The sequence below is a fragment of the Mastigoproctus giganteus genome, chromosome 4 (assembly GCF_048544385.1).
Source record: "Mastigoproctus giganteus isolate SK-2022 chromosome 4, ASM4854438v1, whole genome shotgun sequence".
Lineage (NCBI taxonomy): Eukaryota > Metazoa > Arthropoda > Arachnida > Uropygi > Thelyphonidae > Mastigoproctus > Mastigoproctus giganteus.
This window is the reverse complement of record NC_143578.1, coordinates 170,251,274-170,272,484: the sequence shown is the minus strand read 5'-3', so window position 1 is coordinate 170,272,484 and position 21,211 is coordinate 170,251,274. Positions and strand designations below refer to the sequence as shown.

Here is a 21,211-nt window from a genome sequence, read left to right as displayed (position 1 = left end):
ATTAACTTGTTTTAGCTGTTTTAGCAGAGTTACAAAACAAACTTTTACTAACCATGTCAAGGTCACTGCGCAGTTGTATCTTGCTAATTACAAGTTCATTTGCAAGATCAGTATTTTCTTGTTCCAGACGCATGTTGCTTTCCAAGAGGCGTTTATTCTCCCGCTTAAAAAGTAAATGAATTATTAGGAATATGAGGACTATTATGTTTTTCACTATATTTAAAAATAAGCAGGTTTACTGATGCACATTAATATGTGCATCAGTAAATAAATCAATATAATAACATTATACTATGAAATACACAGGGTAATTTATAATGAAGCCCTTTTCTCTAGGAGATATTCTCAAATACGAAAGGTAAAAAAAAAAAAAAAAAAAACTTTATTTCAAAAGACTAACTATGGATAAGGATCAAGTCTAAAGAGTAGGCTAGCTTTGGCATCTGTAAATGGAATGGACACTGATTTTTTTTGAAAGCTTCAACATGCCTCTTTCAGACCTATTTTAAGTTACAATATTTATTTTATATCCAAAAAAAAAAAGGAGGCTCAACCACAGATGACCCATTTTTCCTCCCTACTGGCAGAAGCTTTCATCATTGACTTTAAGTTAAGTAATCTATCATATCCATACACATTCTGCTATGTTAAGGACATCCTCATCATAAGGAACTTAAGGAAATTGTGTAATTTGTTTAGGGAAATAGGCTCAGGTTACAAAGTTAACTAACATATAGGTTAGTGCTATAGCATCATGTTTATATGTAGCCAACTATAAAGTAGTTACAAAATTGGGGTCATTTAAGTGTATCTCATATTGTAAATGCTGCCTTCACAACAAGTTACCGGGCGCCTCCGTAGCCAGGTGGGAAGGAGCAGCAGTGCGTAGCACACGCTTCTTGATTAGACCGGGGTTCGAGCCCGTGACCACCAAATATGGATGATGCGGAAAGGTCAGGGTATGACCACTGCATATCCTCGGAGCATTATGGCCTTAGTTGCTAATGCTCCTAAAAACCAAATAACATAACAAACAACAAGTTACCATGATATTGCACTACCTTGAATAAGTAATGCTTCGCTAATAGAGAAGGCTACTGTTACTTATTCTCGGTGTTACTTATTCACCCACCAATGAAGAGCCAATAAGCTCTGATTTGTTATGTTGTTGTTATTTGGTTTTTAGGAGCATTAGCAACTAAGGCCATATTGCTCCGGGATATGCGGTGGTCATTCCCTGACCTTTCCGCATCCTTGGTATTTGGTGGTGACGGGCTCAAACCCCGGTCTAATCAAGAAGCCAATAAGCTCTGAAATGGTGCCATCTGGGTGGTGGTATCTATTGAGAATAAGTTTGTTTGTTTGTTTGTTTGGTTGGTTTTTAGGAGCATTAGCAACTAAGGCCATATTGCTGCAGGAATATGCGGTGGTCATTCCTTGACCTTTCCGCATCCTCCGTATCTGGTGGTGACGGGCTCGAACCCCGGTCTAATCAAGAAGCGCGTGCTGCGCACTGCTGCTCCTTCCCACCTGGCTACGGAGGCGCCTTGAGAATAAGTAGCAGCAGTTGTTGTTGTTTATATGGGGGTTTGATGCCACACTTTGGCTATAATGCACCAATTCATTTATTATATAAAGAAATGAGAAAGTTTCATAAATTCAGAATTGATTAAAAAGTCCACTTTGCTTTAAGAAGTTGAAAAATTCGGAAATATTTTCATTGTCTCCAATGAGATTCTCTAAAGTTATTGGTTTACCAAGGTTAACCAGTGATAGCAGGGTTGAAGTTCTGTCTTGTTTATAGTAGGGGCAGTCAATGAGAATGTGTTTAATACTCAGATTTATATTACAAAGTGAACATTGTGGCGGATTGTTCCCTGTGAGTAAATAAAGGTGGGTCAGATAAGTATGACCTATTCTTGCACTTGAAAGGACTACTTCATCTCGTCTTGATGTGTGGACACTGGAGCACCAAATTTTCAGATCATGTTTAAATTGAAAGAGTTTGTTATTAGTTTGAGGGTGCCATATTGCTGTCCATTCTGGCAGACATGCAGCCTGAATGATTAATGCATAGTCTGATGGCAGAACAGGGATATTAGTTAAGTCTAAGTTAGCTGGATTTTTTGCAGCTTTATCAGCCAGTTCATTGTCCAAAGTGCTGGAATGAGCTGGAATCCAGCAGAAGGTGACCAGTTGATGGTGTTCTTCAATTTGTAGTAATATGCTTCTTATTTCATCCAGAACAGGGTGCACTTTATCTGAGGAGTTAAATAAAGCCATGATTGAGCTCAGGGTATCACTGATACTCTGAGCTCAATCATGACCTATGACCTATAGGTCAAAAATCTGACCTATAGGTCATAGGTCAGATTTTAAAGAACAGTCAGAAGAGAGATTTTGTAAAGCTAGTTTAATTGCATATAATTCAGCTGAGAAGATACTGAATTCAGATGGAAGGGATGCTAAAGTAACAGTATTCGGAAACACTGCAGCCGCTCCAACGTTTGAATTAGATTTAGAGCCATCTGTATAAATTGGAGAAAAATGAATATATCTTTGAGTGTGAGCTTCATGAAGTTGCTTGATATTTGATGTTTGTAAAATGTTCTTTCCCCATTGACAGAGGTAAGTGTCACAGGTCGGTATAGGAGGTGGAACCCATGGTGGTCGAGTACAAGTTGTTACCTGTTGTACAGAATGGATGGAAGCATCCATTCCGTACAACAAACTTGCATCAGTTCAAGAAGTCAAAGATCAGCTGGCTTTACTATGCTAGGTTTATTTCTGAAGAGGTTTTCTAATGGGGGATTGAACAGGTATGATTGAATCGGATGCGTGGCACAACTTTGTATCTTGACATCATACTTCAATAACAGTGTTTTCCTACGTAAAGTTAATAGTGGCTCATGGCCATCAATGTAGAGATTATGTGCTGATGATGTTCTGAAAGCACCAAGTGCAATCCTCAAAGCACTGTGTTGAATTGGATCAAGCCAGCACAATGCACTCAATCTGGCTGAATCTTAGATGGGAGCTCCATAATCAAGACAGGATCTGATTAATGCCTGGTACAGCCAAAGCAGGGAAGTACGACCTGTGCCCCATGTTTGGGAGGATAAAGCTCTGAGTATATTTAACTTTTTTAGACAGGAAGTATGTACATTTTTAATATGGTCTATAAAACTGAATTTGTTGTCAAGGATTAATCCTAGAAATCTGATGTTATTAGTGATTGGGATAGAGACATTAGAAATTTGAAGTTCAGGATCCGGATGAAGTTTGAGTGGCCTACAAAAATGGATAGCAATTGTTTTCTACTGCGAGAGTCGATAGCCATTGAGGCTGGCCCAATGTTGTATTTTTTTAAGTGGCATCTGAAGCTGCCATTCAATAGACCTCATGTTTTGGGAATGGCAGAAGATGGAAAGGTCATCTGCATAAAGGTAAGTCAACTGTTTTGGAAGCTGTTTGGTGATGGAATCTATTCTAAGAGCAAAAAGAGTGGCACTCAGTACTGATCCCTGTGGAACACCTTCTTCTTGCAAGAGCATTGCAGACAGGGCATGTTGGTATTGAACTTGAAACGATCTAGTATGTAGGAAGTTCTGAACAAATATAGGAAGGTTGCCTCGCAGACCAAGAGAGTAAAGATCACTAAGTATGCCATGCTGCTAGGTGGTGTCAAAAGCCTTCTATATATCTATTGAAACCATTACAAGATGTTCACATTTAACAAAGGCATTTTGAATGGCAAATTCAGCCTTGACCATAAGAATCAAGCATGACCTATTTTGATGAAAGCCATATTGACTAGGGCTCATTAGATGTTCTGATTCAATGATCCAGATGAGTCTTCGGTGGACAATTTTTTCTAGGATTTTGCTCAGGCAGCTTGAGAGAGAGAGAGATGTTGGTCTATAGCTATGAGGGTTATTTGGATCGTTACCAGGCTTTAGGAATGCCAAAACAGTAGAGTGATGCCAAGAAGCTGGAAAAACATTTTATAAAAATATATGATTGTAAAAAACCAAGAGAAGTCGCAAAGCTTTGTCATCAAGATGTTTTAGTATGACATAATAAATCCCATCTAGCCCGACAGTACCATTGTGGGCTGTTCTAATGGCATGCAAAAGTTCAGAAAATTGCAGAGGTTTGTTATATAGAAGAAGGCAGGCAGTTTGAAAATTAATAGCATTAATAGTTTTTAATTCGTTGGAATGATGTAATATAGGCTGATGCTGCTGAGATTTCAGCAAAAGTATTGCCCAAAGCATTAGCAATATCTAAAGGACTGGATAAATCTTGCCCGTTCCAGGAGAGGATTGGAGAAGGTATGGTAGGAAACTTACCAGATAACTGTCTAATTTTTTCCCATATTATTTTGGGTTCAGTGTTTCTGTTAAAGCTCGATGCAAAATGTGTCCAGGATTCTTTCTTGGCTTGCCTTTAGATGAAACGTGCTTTTGCTCTTAACTTAATTAATTAATGAGGTTGGCTGTGGTTGGACATTGCCAAAATAAATTCCAGGCTTTAATTTTTGCTTTCTTTGCTTTTGTACATTCCTCATTTCACCAATAATTATAATGCTTTCGACCCAGGGGATTTGATAATGATATTGTGTCCTTGGCCACTTTTAGGAGATGATGTGATGTGACCTGTTACATTACCAATATTCTGTAGGTGGATTTTTTCCTCATCTAGAGAGATTGATGACTGAAGTTTTGTCCAGTTGGTTCGGACAAATTTCCATTTCCTACAGAGTTTGGTTGAAGGAGGTTGTGCTATTAAAAAATTGCTTATGATTGGAAAGTGGTCACTGCCCATAGGATCATTTATAACATACGATTCTATGGTTGGGAACAGAACTGGAGAACAAATTGATGAGGTGTGTCCAGTTGGGAGCTGTATGTGAGTGTGTGTGCACCAGCATTGAGTATGGTGAGGTTTTGTGACTATAGAAAGCTTTCAATGATACCATGTCGTCTAGTTGACGATTGCCCCATAAGGGGTGGTGACCATTAAAATCCCCTAATATACAGAGAGATGGAGGTATCTGTATGAAGAGATCTTCAAGATCTTGAAAACAGTATGTATGGTTTGGTGTTAGGTAAATTGAGACAAGTGTTATCGAAATACGGAGAGTTATATGAACAGCAACAGCTTCTATTTCAGTTTGAAGTGGAATATGTTTAGTTGGGATCTCTAAATTTATCAGGATTGCTACACCACCATGGGCAGCATTTGTATTATGATCTCTTTGATAAAGGCAATAGTTCTTTGTTGAAGGAGAAATTTGGGAGATTAGGTAAGTTTCCTGAAGTTATATTAAAGGAGGCAGCAAAGGAAGTAAGCAAAACTTTAGCCATAATTATGAGAACATCCTCGGACTCAGGGGAGGTCCCCATGGACTGGAGATGTGCAAATGTATCCCCAATTCACAAAGGGGAATCGAAGGGTGACATGAGTAATTACAGATCAGTTAGTTTAACTTCTACTAGGGGCAAAATAATGGGGTCACTGGTTAAAGTTGCATTGCAGTATCATGTAGAGAAAACTGCAGCAATAATTCAGACACAGCATGGGTTTGTTAAGGGAAAGTCTTGTCTGACAAATTTGATAGGATATTATGATGTGGTTACAAAGGAACTGGATGCAAAAAATAATTTTGATATCACATACTTGGATTTCAGGAAAGCTTTTGACATTTTGACACTGTTGCGCATGGAAGACTACTGTACAAATTGGAGCAGAATGGTATTAAGGGTAAGTTGCTACAATGGATAAAAGGATGGTTGAGTGGGAGAAGACAGAGGGTGGTAATCAATGGGTGCTGCTCTTCATGGACTAATGTTATAAGTGGAGTCCCACAGGGTTTGGTGTTGGGTCCACTGTTGTTTTGTATATTTATCAATGATATTGATGAAGGTATATCAGGTTTAGCGTTGAAGTTTGCAGATGATACAAAGGTTGGCAGGGTTGTTAATGACAGTAATGGTAGTGTGCTACTGCAACAGGATCTAGAAAATTTGGGCAGATGGGCTGAGAAGTGGCAACTGAAGTTTAACCTTGACAAATGCAAAGTACTGCATTTGTCAAGGGCGAAAGAAACATACCAACTGTGTGATACTACACTTAGGGTGGCAGAAAATGAAAAAGACCTGGGAGTAATTGTGCAGTCAGATACGAAGTTTTCTGAGCAATGCAGATAGGCTGCCAGGGCAGGTCATGGGGTTTTGTCAATGATATATAGGAATTTTGCTAGCAGGGAAAAGGAGGTGATTGTCCCTCTGTATAAGGCAATGGTTAGGACAGGCCATGCCTTGAGTACTGCATACAGGTCTGGAGGCCTCATTTTAGGAAGTATGTAGATTTGCTTGAGCATGTACAGAGAAGCACAACAAGATTGGTGAGGGGAATGATGGAATCCTCTTACCAAGAGAGGCTTAAGTTCTGCAAATTGCAGTGGCTGGAGACTAGGCACCTGCGCAGTGATCTGATTGAGGTGTATAAGGCCTTGAATGGGTTGAGCATGCTGAATTCTGATGGGATTCTTCCACCTTGTTCAGATTACAAACCTAAGGGGGCATAAATTCAAATTAAGGAAAGACAGATGTAGAATAGATGTGCGGAAATTTGCCTTTAGCCAGTGGGTGGTTAATTGCTGGAACAAACTTCCATCTGTCGTTGTGGAAGTTGATATGTTAAATAAATTTAAGGAGGAACTGGACAAATATTTAGAGGGTTGTGTGAATTTTTTTTTTTTTTTTTGGCTGATGCCGCATAAGCTCATACACACTTGCTTTCTTGAATCACATGCCATACTACTACTACTACTACAAAGGGCAACTGGAGAATATCAGTTAATTAGATCATGGATGTCACCTGTGTTGCAACAAAAGCCTCTGCAGTTCCACTGTAAAATACAAGGCATTATTTGTGTTTAATTGATGGAGCTGTACCTGACTGCTTTTTGAAGGTTACTGGCTTATGACGTTCCAATTTTAGTTTATCTTTTTTGGAGAAAAATGGCCGACCAGTGTCCATTTCTTCTTCTTCTGCATACATTTCTAGAAGGGGATCTTCCTATATGGATGTGCCATCTGTGCCCATGGTTGTGTCCTGAATATTTTTCACTACATTTGCATTTGAACTATGAGATATGGTATCTATCACTGGATGGCACTGATATTGTCAGAGGAGTATTATTTGCCTGGTCAGAGAACTCGGATTGTTGCTTAGAAAGAACATTTCTAGCCCAGTCAGAAATTGATTTGTTAGTGGGAACTGTTACAATCAGTTTGAGTGGAGATTGTTTGATACTTTTTTACAGCATTGGCATAGGTCATATTTGTGGTTATAATAGGTGCAACTAGTTTTTTTCACTTCTTGGTAACTGATTTTGTTCTCAACCTTGTATTTTACTATTTTTTTCTAGGCTTTCCACTTTTCACATGTCTTAGAATATGCAGGATGGTCACCTTTGCAATTTCGGAAAGTCATTTTTGTAGCTGTACAGTCACTTTGTATGTGGTCTGAGGACCCACAATTGGGGCAGACAGGAACTCTTCTGCATACAGTTTGTGAGTGGCCATACTTTTGGCATTTATAACATCTTAAAGGGTTTGGAATGTAAGGGCAGATGCGGCAAATAACCCACAATTGTTTACAGAGGAAGGTAAGCTTGGTGTATTGAAGGTGAGAATAATATTTCTGGTAGGTGTAAGTTGATTATCTTTTTTAATCATTATTCATCTTGCTTCAATTATGTGTTGTCCCTGCAGCTATTGGGTTATTTCTTCCTCGGTGACATTTAATAGGTCCCAACTAGATATCACACTCTTAAAGGAATTTAGGGTTGTGTGAAGAGATATTTTAATTGGAATGCCAACAAAGCTTGTAAGTTGTAACAGCTTCTCAGAATGTCTGTGGTTCGTGGTTTCTACTAGTAAGTCTCCTGATTGCAGTCTCTTCACTGCCTTGGGGGGATCCTGCAATACCCTCCAGATGTTTTTGTATGACAAAGGGAGACAATTTATTCATGGGCTGACTAGTAAGTGAGTGGATGATTAAGAACGATTGGTAAGGTTCCTCCATCAGATCAGTCTTTTGTCTCTTTGGATTATCGTTCTCAATATCCTGATGTGTTTGTCATGTTTGCTCCTTTTAGCCCTTGGCAAGAGGACTTATCTGCCAAGGTTTCCAGCCCAGGGGAGGCAGGAGCAGTGCCGCTAGGAGGCCAAGCAGTTAAAGTGTTAGTTAGCTAGTGACCTAGAAATATGGATAAAGAAAGAAAAGTTTTAAAAATAAGACTTTAGAGAAATGTAAGAACTTAAAAATAACTTTAATCGCCTTTGAAGAGCAATTACAACTCAAAATATGCTTGGTACCTGGGGCTATAATAGTAGCCTTCTCTAGTGAAGCGTTACTTATTTGAGATAGTGCAATATCACGGTAACTCGTTGTGAAGGCATTTGCTATACGAGACACACTTAAATGATGCCAATTTTGTAACTACTTAGTAGTTGGCTATGTATAAACATGATGCTATAGCATTAACCTATACGTTAGGAACTTAAGGAACTAATGGAAGTTCTCCAAGTAAAGAAAGCTTGGAGAACTTCCATTCTTAAAATAACACCAATGACAACATTTTGTTTAGTTTGGAATTGAAATACAACCATTTTTCCAGAATTCTAGATGTCCCTCATGGGGACAACTAGATTTCATTCCAAGAAATTAATAATGGAATAAAGATAAAGCACAAATCCTGAACCAGATCTGTTTCTTCTTAACAATATAGCACATTCATTGGAATCTATTCTATTGTTTTTTTTTTTTTTTTTTGCTACAGGGTTTGAAAAAGTCATAACTTGTTCATTTTTAATCTTTTTTATTTTATTTTTTTTACAGGTTATAGAGCATCCCTTGGAGATTAAAATGGCTGCGTATGATGTCCAGCAACGAGTAAAACTCGTTGGGTTTTTCTATTCCAGTGAAAGATCAATTATTGAAACTCGGAGAAAATACCGGCAACATTTTAAAGTCCTTCCAGCAATAACATGATTCGGAACCTAATCGCCTGGTTTGAAAGAACTGGATCAGTCGGCGATCTTCCGGGAAGAGGTCCTAAGTGCACTGTGAGCACTGACGCAGCGGTGGAAGCTGTACGGCAGAGTGTCCTTGAATATCCATCTGCCTCTACCCGTCGTCGGTCTGCTCAACTAGGCATCGTCAGAACATCGCTTCAGAAGATTCTGAAAGGGTGGTCAGTCTTTCAGTGGCCACATTTTAATCTCCAAGGGATGCTCTATAACCTGCAAAAAAAGAAAATAAAAAAGATTAAAAATGAACAAGTTATGACTTTTTCAAACCTTTTAGTCTTTCAGTGGCCACCCTATATATCATACTATGAATAATTTCATGTTCCCTCTTACTATAACTGCTTCCATATATTAACAGCAGAGGTTAGTTTTATCCATGATCTCTATATTTTTTTATCAGTCAAGTTGTTATTCCTTTTTCTGGTTCCTTTCTGTTATATTTATCTTTTAGTTATTAATTTTATTTTATATATTGATTGACCACAGTTAATGCTCAGTTCATATTAGCATTAGTAGATACATATGAAGCAAGAAAGCAAGCTTATTTAGCATCAGCATAAAAACAAAAAACAAAAAACCCTTCCCGTTTCACCCATCCATTCACTCCAAAAATTTGTCTAGTTCAGCCTTGAATTTATTTAAGCTGTCAACTTCCACAATGACAGATAGAAGTTTGTTCCAGCAATCAACCACCTGCTGGCTAAAGGCAAATTTCTACACATCTATTCTACAACCGTCTTTCGTCAATTTCAGTTTATGCCCCATCAGGTTTGTAATCTGAGCAAGAGGAAGAATCCCATCAGAATTGAGCCTGCTCAAAACATTCAAGTACTTATACACCTCAATCAGATCACCTCCCATGTGCCTAGTCTCCAGATGATTCGATTTTGCAGAAGTTAAGCCTATCTTATAATAGCAACCCTTTGTACGCTCATTAATCTTGTCTCCCTTCTCTGTACTCATTCTAGCAGCTCAACATCTTTCCTAAAATGTCGCCTCCAGACCTGTATGCAGTACTCAAGGTGTGGCCTGACCATTGCCTTATACAAGCGGATAATCACCTTGTTATCCTAAATCATAATGAGACAAACAGTTCATAGAACTACTTGTCGCATCATGGTTTAGGTAAGTTAAGCTTAATCTAGGGTCCAGTGTCTGTAGTTTTATTTTTTCTTTATTTACTCATGTGTTATTTACCAATGATTGTTTTTGCTGAATATTTATATATTATCCTGCTTATGTAATTTGCCATTTTCAGTATTTTCTCAAGAGGAGGGATGAATAATAAATCCTTTCCCAGTTCTCTTCTAAAGAGAATCGAGTGTCATTTTTATTATAATTATTATTTAATTTTTTTAAATTAAAATTAAATAAGACACACATGCTTCCAAATTACTGTTCTTAAATACATGAGGGGTGTTTGAAAAGGTTAGCATAAAAGAAAAAAAAAAAACTGTAGCCATTATCAACCCACTGCTGGATGGAAGCCTCTTCAACAATTCATGTTGAGGTAAATGGAGCATAATCTGCCACACTGGTTCAGTGTGGGTTGGCAGATCAACAGTGTTTAGAAGTCAGGTGCTTGAACCCCGGTCTATCCAAAGAGCACGTGCTACTGCACTCCCGCTCCTGACCACTCGGTTATGCAGGCCTGTGAGAGCTTAGCATACAAGGTCTTAACTTCATTTTTCAAACATTTAACATGTTCTAAAAAGAAGAGGTGCTCCTCAGGCATAACTTAAGATACATTAATTTCCTTACATACCAAACAGAATAAAGTAAATAGAGTTTCTCCAACAGTTTTTGTTGGAGAAACTCTATTTACTTTAATTCAACACTGAAACCAAACTGCCAGAATTTTCTAATTGACTATGTGAATGTCCATATACCACAAAAACTAAGTCATCAGCAAAAGCTAGAAGGTCAACTCCATCCCTCCAGAAAATTGTCCAACACAGTACAGGCTGGCCTCGATTAATGCGATTAATTCATCCCGCGAGTGCATTGCGCAAAACAGAAATGTGTTAATTGAATATAATAATCAATAGAAAAAATTATAATTGGTCCTTGACCTTCTGGAATGTCTATAAAGAATTTTAAAAATACCTTTTTAACTGTATACAATATAAAATATAACGAAAATAATTATGGAATTAAATGTTTATTGCATAAAACAGCGGTTCCCAAACTGTGCACCGTGGAATATTTGGGTTTGTTTGTTTGTTATTTGGCTTTTAGGAGCATTAGCAACTAAGGCCATATTGCTCCTGGGATATGCAGTGGTCATTTCCTGACCTTTCCGCATCCTCCATATTTGGTGGAGCACAGGCTCGAACCCCAGTCTAATCAAGAAGTTTGTGCTACGCACTGCTGCTCCTGCCCACCTGGCTATGGAGGTACCTGAAAGTTTGGGAACCTCTGACATAAAATACACAATGAAGAAATGACTGTTGCAGAAATATTTGAACAGTGTTGACTTTCTCTTTTCATCAATCAATTTCTGATAGCCGACAACAATTTTCTCAAGGCCCTGGCGAAATAAATATCGCAAAGAACCTCAAACCTTTTTTTTGAGGTTCTTTGCGATGTCTTTGCGTTCTCTGCAATACAAAAGATTTCATCTAGTTCTTTTACCGTTATCTCCTTCACGGTAACATTTTCATCTGGCTCATTTAAAAATTTGATTTTTAAATGCAAGTCTGCATTGAATTTATTAGCGGGAGACAAACAAGTAACAACTTTTCTTCCGATGGTTGATGAAACACACCGAGGCGGGCAGCAGGCAAACGTTTGTTTATTGCCCGTCCGACGTGCAGTAAGCTTAACGCACGATTCAAATCTTTTTCAACTATCGCATAAAAAAAAAATATCGTGTTAACTAAAAATTTGCATTGTGTAAAGTGAAAAGTGGTATAATTTTTCAAATAGCGGTAACTGAAACACGCATTAATCGAACTCGAATTATGCGAGGCCTGGCATAACAGGGCTTAGGGCTGAAATTTGCTGAAAAACTAACCATGTCACCACCAATGTCATCAAACTGACTCCTTACAATTGCTTTCCAGTCAAATAAAATTGTCCCCAAAAACAGCATAAAGATTTCCAGGGCAGAGACCCATTCAAACCCTGTGGATAATAGACTCCCACAACAGAGAACCAAAGGACCCCTCAAATTTGATGACTAAGCCAGGACACATTTCTTGATAACTCCTTCACTTTAGCATTAGCATTAGTAGAGGCATATGACGCAAGAAAGCAAGCTTATGCAGCATCAGTAAAAAAAACAAAAACCACTCCCATTTCACCCCTCCGTTCATTTGAAATACCTGTCCAGCTGAGCCTTAAATTTATTTAGGCTATCAACTTCCACAACAAGACATGGAAGTCCGTTCCACCAACCAACTACCTGCTGGCTAAAGGCACATTTCCACACATCTGTCTTTCCTCAATTTGAATTTATGCCCTCTCAGGTGATTATTCTGAGCAAGAGGAAGAATCCCATCGGCATCGAGCATGCTCAAACCATTTAAGGCTTTATACACCTCTATCAGATCACCTCGCCAGTGCCTAGCCTCCAGACACTGTAATTTGCAAAACTTAAGCCTTTCTTCGTAAGAGGACCCCTTTGTTCCATTCACTAATCTTGTTGCCCTTCTCTGTACTTGTTCCAGCAGCACTACATCCTTCTTGAAATGAGGTCTCCAGACCTGTATACAGTACTCAAGGTGTGGCGTGACCACTGCCTTATGCAAGGGAATAATCACTGCTAGAAAAATTCCTGTATATCATTGACAAGACACCATGAGCTATTCTTGCAGCCCATCTGAACTGCTCAGAAAACTTCATATCTGTCTGCACAATTACCCCCAGGTCCTTTTTCATTCTCTACCACAGAGTTGATATGTTGCTCTGGGGTTATTGTTTCCCATATGTAGTACTTTACATTTGTCAATGTTAAACTTCATTTGCCACCTCCCTGCCAACCTTTGTATCGTCTGCAAACTTGAACATTAAGCTTGATATACCATCATCAATATCATTTATAAATACAGAAAACAACAATGGACCGAACACTGAACCCTGAGGGACTCCATTAATAACATTAGTCCGCGATGAGCGGTGTCCATTGATTACAACTCTGTCTTCTCCCCCATTAACCATCCCTTTATCCAAAGCAGCAATTTGCCTGCAATGCCACACTGCTCCAATTTGTGCAGCAGTCTTCCATGTGCAACAGTATCAAAAGCCTTTCTAAGATCCAAATATATGATATCAAAGTTATTCCCTGCAACCAGTTCCTTTGTGACCACATCATAGTATCCAATCAAATTGGTCAGGAAAGACTTTCCCTTAACAAAACGATGCTGGGTCCGAGCTATAACTGAAGTCTTGTCTAGATGATCCTGCAGTGCTTCTTTAACCAGTGCCTCCATTAATTTTCCTGGAACAGAAGTTAAACTCACAGGTCTATAATTACTTGTGTCAGCCTTTGATCCTCCTTTGTGAATTGGGGTCACATTTGCACATCTCCAGTCTATGGGTACCTTTTTTATTATTATTATTATTTTTTTTATTTTGTTAGTTGTTGGTGCATCGTGCATCGGCTTCTGTGGTCATAATGCACCTCCCAAAGGTTTTTGCATTTACTCAGATCCAAGCCCGAAGCGGGATTCGAACCCGCGACCTTTGGGTTGCCAGGCAGGCACTTTACCCACCTGGCTAGCCCATTTGGCCTATGGGTACCTCCCCTGAGTCCAAAGAAGCTCTCATAATTATGGCTAAGGGTTGGCTTACTTCCTTTGCTACCTCCTTTAATATAATTGGATAGACCCTACCTATCCTGGGTGCCTTTTTTATGTTTATCCTCAATTTCTCCTCTACTTTCCTCTCAGTTATTATAAAATCATCTAGCTCACTGCCAGACTTTACTTTACCTCTGGCATTCCCCTTCCTGAATAAATCCTCATGTGTGAATGTAGATGCAAAATACTTGTTTAGTTTGTTAGCCACCTGAGCAGGATCCTCAACTGTTGAACCATCAATATCCAGTGGACCAATTTGATTCATCCATTTCCTTCTAGAGTTTACATAGGTAAAGAACTCTTTTCTGTTTTTCTTTGTATCCTTTGCCAAGGATTTCTCATAATCTGCCTTTGCCTGCCTAATCTCCTTTGTGACCTAGTTACAGACCAGCTTATATCTATCAGAGGCTTCCATGTCACCCATTAATTTATATATATCCCATGCATTTTTCTTCTCTGCCATATGTCTCATTAGTTCATCTGACATCCATTTAGGCCTAAACCTTGAACAATATTTCTTAGTTGGTATGAAAATCCTAGTAGCATCCAAGATAAATTCTTTGAATGCTTCCCATTTTGAATTTTCTGTTGGTAACATCATCAGTTGGTCTCACTGTATAGAATTTAAATACTGTCTCAGACCATCATAGTCTCCTTTACAAAAGCAAAAACCCTTCCCTTTACCCCTGATGGTAGTTACCTCTTTGAGTAAATCCCACTTCAGCACACTGTGATCACTGCCATCTAGTGGTTCCTTTATCTGCAGATTCTTAATGCATGAAGAATCACTACTGATAATCAGATCAAGAGTATTACTCCCTGTAATTGCCTCCCGAACATGCTGATATAGATAACAATCATCTAATAAATCCACAAAAGCCTTGCTAGTGTGTGAGTGATCAACCCACAAATTCCAGTCAATATCTGGGAAATTAAAATCCCCCATTATAAGACTCTCTGATTTATTTGCCCACTCTATTTCCCTGTACATTTTCTTATTATACTCATCAGAGTCATTAGGCCTATAACACACTCCTACTCTCAATTTTGATCTCCCAATGCTTATGTCACACCAAACTGACTCGACACTGCACTGTCCAGCGATGTCGACTGGCTTCACTTCCTTGGATTTTATGTTTCTTAACTAATAGCATAATCCCTCCTCCCTTCCTATCTATCCTTTCTGTACACATTGTACTCTCCAAATTCCAGTTCTGCATTCCTTATATCTGTGTGACACCACATCTCTGATATCCCAACAATATCTGCCTTTGATGCTTCAAGTATCTTCAAATCACTTCTCCATAGAACAGCCATTCTTAAACCACATTCTTGAGATGGCTCTAATCTAAGTTATTAATATCTATACTTAAATGTAGCTAAGAACATTCATTCATAAACCTATGGAACTATATGAAATGGGTTCATTCACCAACTTCTGAGGACTTTTCAAAATAATTTTCAATCAGGCAAGTTTTGAAACTTGGGGAAAAATTCTCTTTTAAGCACATGTTAAACATGTGAAAAAATTTCAGAAAGAGATTGATAGATCCACTTATCAACACATGCCTGATTGAAGTAGATATGCCACACTTAACCAAAAAAAAAAAAGCACTAGCCAAATCCAAGGTTTTTTTCACTTCATTATAAAAATAATTAGAATTTTCTAATATTATGTTGGCTTGTTTACAACTTTTTTTACAGACATTACCTGTAAACCAATCCTGGTAAAATATTACTAATTGATTGGGACAAAGTTATAGCATCTACTTCACAGACATCTTAACTGAGGGTACTACCTCATCTAACACTATTATCATCATTAGTAGTAGTGGCATATGGTGCAAGAAAGTAAGCTTATAAAGCATCAGCCAAAAAAAAAAAAAAAAAAAAACCACCCCTTCCACTTCACCTGTCCATCCCTTCGAATAATGTCTAGTTTTTCCTTGAATTTATTCAAACCACTCACTTCCACAGATGGAGGCTTGTTCCAGCTTTTAACCACCCACTGGCTGAAGGCAAACCTCCACACATCTTGCAACTATCCTTCAATTTGAATTTATGCTCCCTCATGTGTGTAGTCTGAGCAAGAGGGAGAATATCATTAGCATTGAACTTGATCAATCCATTCCAACCAATCCAGATCCATTCTCTCCAATTCAAAGCCATTCTAACCAATAGGTGATCTAAGAGATCACTTCCCACTGCAGGATGGAAGCCTCCTCAACAATTCATGCTGAGTGAAATGGACCATAATCTGCCATGCTGGTCCAGTGCGGGTTGGCAGATCGACCGTATTCAGCAGTCAGGGGCTTGAACCCCGGTCTACTCAAAGAGCGTATGCTACTGCACTCCCGCTCCTGCTCACTCTGCTACGGAGGCCTTCTTAGTAAGACCACCCTTCTATTCTTTTCACCCATTCTAGAAAATCTACACATCTTTATAAAATGAGGCTTCCAGACTTGTATGCAAGATGCAGCCTAACCACTGTCTTGTACAATAAAATAATGACCTCCTTATCCCTGCTAGCAAGCTTCCTGTATATCATTGGCTCAGAGAATTTCATATCTGACTGAACAATTACCCCAGGTCTTTTTCATTTTCCACTGAGCTCGGTGTGGTATCAGAATACCTTGTATTTGTTAATGTTAAACTTCAACTGCCGTTTCTCAGCCCATCTGCCTAATTTTTTTTTTTAATATTTTGTTGTAGTAGCTTACCCTGATTACTGTCATTAACCACCCTGTCAAGTTTTGTATCATCTGCAAACTTAGACATTATGCCTGATAATCAACTTATACACTGGAGAACATGAATTTAAGTTACCATGCTCATTTAGAAAATCTCTCTATTAACCCTGCTTACTCTTATTTATCTTCTTTGAATAATCCCTTCTCAACTATATTGTAATTTACTGCATATATCTTAATTTATACTGTTCAGTCCGATCAGACAATCTAAATCATCTTGTTTGTTGACAAAGCTTTTTGATGATTCAATTCAATCCTCGTGGTAGTCAACTCACTTGTCCACAAAGGAACAGTCACAGATGTCGTGTCCTTTGAAAAGCTCCACTTAATACCTGTTTTACACATTCCACCTTAGCTACAAACATCAGAACTTGTCCAAAATTCAAGGTCAAAAAATTATTAATAACATATTCATCAAACATAGTCCATTTTATTGACCTGGTCAATAACCTTCCAGTCTCCCTATGGGAGCATCACAGAATTGCAAACCACATAAGTAATGCACATTACGGTTACTATAAAATGCATACACTTTGTAGAACATACACATCTTGTACATATAATAAAATAACTAAAAGAAAAGTGAATATGTATATACTTCACAATTATACATATATTTTATTGTGCACAGTACAGTATAATATATAATATATAGTATAAATTTATACAATAAAAGCTTGATGTTAATATAAAAATACATAAGAATTACATCAAAACAATCAGAACCTGAATGGTTGTTAAAATACAATCAACACAAATAAATAGTTAAAAACTATATAATAATAATAAATTGTGAAAATGATTTTGCTTATTTCAGGAGAGGTCAAAGAAATCTGTTTGGTTATCTTTCAGAAATTTGAGATGTGTTGCACAGAAATGTGGAAATCCATTCTTCAGATATTTTAAAAATTGGAAACTTTTTAATAATTATACTATTAACACCACAGGCAATGTAGTTACAGATATCGTATAAAATTAAAAGTAAACAGTACAATACCTGAAGTCGTTCAATAGGATCTTCTTGCTGCTTTTCCTGTTCTCTTATTAAATATTCTTTTTTATAGTTCTTTAATTTTTTCACCTGATATAAATAATATAAACATTCATTTGTTTATGAGTAATTTACCAAACCAGTTATGTTTAACAGCAATCAGTTAATTCTATATAAAATTTTAATCCAAAAATGGTGCACGCACACATACACAATGCATCAAAAAAGTAATGAGACCAAATTCAAATAAAGCAATATAAGGAAAATATCTGCCTTTTCTCCCTCAAAATTGCACCCAAGGTATTGAATACACTTCTTACAGTGTTTATACAAGCTTTTGAAAGATTTGAAAACTTGTCTGCTGTGATGGTATTTAGATTTGTTGTCACATTATTTTGAATGTCAAAAACACTATCAAATCAGTATTCTTTTAATCTCAAGTAGAAATTTAGATGGGCCAAGTCAGGGAGTAAGGATGGTAGTTGAGCCCTACAACTGCTTCTGAGCCAGAAATGTTGGCATACTGTCATGCAAAAGCTACCAAACAAACTTCCAATGGCTACATGCGTTTGATTCTTGTCAAAAATGTTTCAATACCTCTAAGTAATAATCCTTCTTTCCATCTGGAAAAAATTCCTTTGAGATTATTCTTTTGTGACTGAAGAAAGCAACCAGCATGGTTTTGATACAGAAATGAACCTAGGCACATAACCTACCATTGACAGTTGATAAGGCAGACACTTGAAAGATGCATTGCTGATGCGATCTGCTTGGCATCATGCCTGCGTTAGGCACCCTAATGTTTTCAAAGTAAACGTGCCACTCACCCAAGACACTTGGTGAAGAGAATCAAACAAAACCGGCAAGATCTATTTTCCTTATCATGCAAACAGTGTGGCAAAAACTTTGCACAAATTTTTATTTTCAATGTGAATAAGGAATTTATCAATTCCTTATTCACATTTAATTTACTTGCTAGCAGTTGCATGTTAAACTGCACACTTTGTTGACCATTTCGGGGCTACAGGTCATTGGTCAACACTTTGTTGACCAATTCGGGGCTACAGGTTATTTACTTTGAGATCATCTGCTACACCCTCTCCATCCTCTTTAAAATGCTTAAACCACCAAATGTTCTGAAAAGAACATTTTGATGGTTTAAGCATTTTAAAGAAGGTAAATTTAGTTATATTTAATGCATATCATACACTGCAACAGGAAAATTAATGTTATTATGAAATACAATATTATTATTATTAGCCATATGGTGCAAGGAAGCCTGAGGCTTATGCTGCACCAGCCAAAAAAAAAAAAAAAAAAAAACTCACATTACCCTGAGAGAGAGAGAGAGAAGGGAATCACCAAGAAAGCAAGAAAGAGAAGAATGATGATATCCAGCTCAGGACCCTGGGTTTGCCAAGCCCATACTCACCAGATGTGAGCCCCTGGGGGTGTATGTAATGTCATTATGAAATAAATCATATTTTAAGGTATTTGCTTCTTTTTTATTTTTAAAAAGTATTTTTTTTTTTCTGTTTTGTCCAAACATGTGGTAGTTTTAGGACCTTGATTATATAAAATAAAAACATTGGAAGTACGATGACTATATCTTTTCCTAGTTTGTGTATCTGGCTAAGAGGGGTTGGTAGCATGCAATTTTGTACATACTGCATGCAGTAACCCTTCAAAGCTTTCTTTTGACCTAATTCATTAAGTATAGTGATTCTATAACTGTTAGCAGCAATTCTAAAAGTCACGAAAATGATTAGCACTCAGGAGGTGCAGTCATGATTGTCCTTGGATAATGAAGATACCATCAAACTCCCCTCTCTTTCTCTGCACATTCTGAGGATCAACTATCATGCAAATTTTGGCTAGAAATTCCTGTGCAGGCAAAGCACAGTGAGAAGGAGAAGAGTTATTTTAAGGGAGAAACCAATTTTCTGTATGCCCACTCTCCCATTTTCTTTGTGGATCTTAATGAATATCCACATAGAAACTGATTTACAGTCATCCGTGTGAAAGAATATGCCTCATAGAATTTTTTCACCACCTCTGATCACATTAGAAAGGGATTGTGGGTCTATCTGAAACATTTTCTGAAGATCCTGATATAAACATTGATCTGAATTTGCTTGTCAGTTAGTAGATGGGCACAAATCTGACAGCAATCAATCAAATGTTCAAATCCTATGTCAAAATGCTTTGGCAGATCCAAATGAGTTTCCCAGATAATTAGCAAAATCACAGATAGCATGTGTATTTTTTGAAAAAGTTCTTTTCATATCACATTTCCATTTTGCTTGAGAGCAGACATAGTAACAGTAATAGTATTTGCCACTGCAAGAAAGCCAAAGGCTTTTGCTGCACTGGAAAAAAAAAACAAAAAACAACAAAAAAAAAACAAATAGATAAAAAAAAACATGCAAATTATATGCTTTCCTCCTCATACAGGTAACTATCCAGTTGATCTTTGAATCTATTCAAAGGTGAACCTATCTATTTTAGCAATTGATAATTCACTGGCTAAAAGAAAATTTCCTACAATCTAATCTAAACTTCAACTCCTGTAATTTATATTTATGGCCCGGCCCCTAGTTTTGGAATTCTTTATAACAGCGAGAATTCCACCTTCATTCATTTAACTAATCTGTCTCAGAGCCTTATAAATATCAATCACGTCACCTCTGAGTTGCCTAGTTTGCCAAGCTCCGGGACCCATATAACCGGAGTCTTTCCTCACATAGTTGTCCTTCTGCCGATCTCACCATTCGAATTTCCCGTCTTTGGAGCCTTTCAAAAAGTTCAATGTCTTTTTTCAGATGAGGTCTCCATACTTGAACAAAGTATTCCAAATGTGATCTCACATCTGCTTTATACACTGATTGGACAGAAATCATGGGATATCTACCTAGTAACGGGTAGGCCCACCTTTCGCCCAGATAAGGGCAGTCACAAAGCGAGGCATTGAGACCACTAGTTCACGAAAGTGTTCCACAGGTATTTCCATCCATGCTTGCTGCACCACTGTCCATAATTCCGTTGCATTCCTGGGTGGAGGATCCAAAGCTCGAACAGACCTTTCCACAGGGTTCATGTCCAGTGAATGGGGAGGCCATTCCATGGTGGTAAAATCTGCAGAATGCTCTTTGAACTATGTTCTAGCCACCACGGCGCTGTGGGGCACTGTCCTGCTGGAAGAGTCCATTGCCCTGTGGGTGCATGATGACCATGAAGGGATGCAGATGGTCTGCAAGGATGGACATGTAACCTGGATCATTCAGAGATGCGTCTAAATGCACCAGAGGTCCCAATGTGTCAGTTGAACACGCCTCAAGCCATTACCAACCGTCCACCTGCCTGAACAGTGAGAATTCCTGCCAGGTATGCAACCCTCCCGTCTACTTGAAATAACTGGAAATGGGACTCATCGGAACAGGAGACCTGTCTCCAGTCATCCAAAGTCCAGTGCCAATGTTCTTTCACCCAGTTGAGACGTAGAGTCTCATGTTGTGGTGTTAGCAATGGGACTCTGGTGGGTCAGCGGCTCCCTAATGGTCGCCT

General features: G+C 38.1%; 1 protein-coding gene across 2 annotated transcripts in view; it reads right to left on the bottom strand.

The window, feature by feature from the left end:
• LOC150087197 (rab GTPase-activating protein 1-like) overlaps window positions 1-21,211 on the bottom strand; it is a 435,279-nt gene that overhangs the window by 55,803 nt on the left and 358,265 nt on the right. For both annotated transcript variants that reach the window (XM_090373009.1, XM_090373010.1), the window contains exons 20-21: window positions 17,654-17,737; window positions 53-163 (exon numbers count right to left, since the gene is read on the bottom strand). In XM_090373009.1, coding sequence (XP_090229135.1) covers window positions 53-163; window positions 17,654-17,737 — 195 coding nt within the window. The remainder of the gene's footprint in view (window positions 1-52; window positions 164-17,653; window positions 17,738-21,211) is intronic.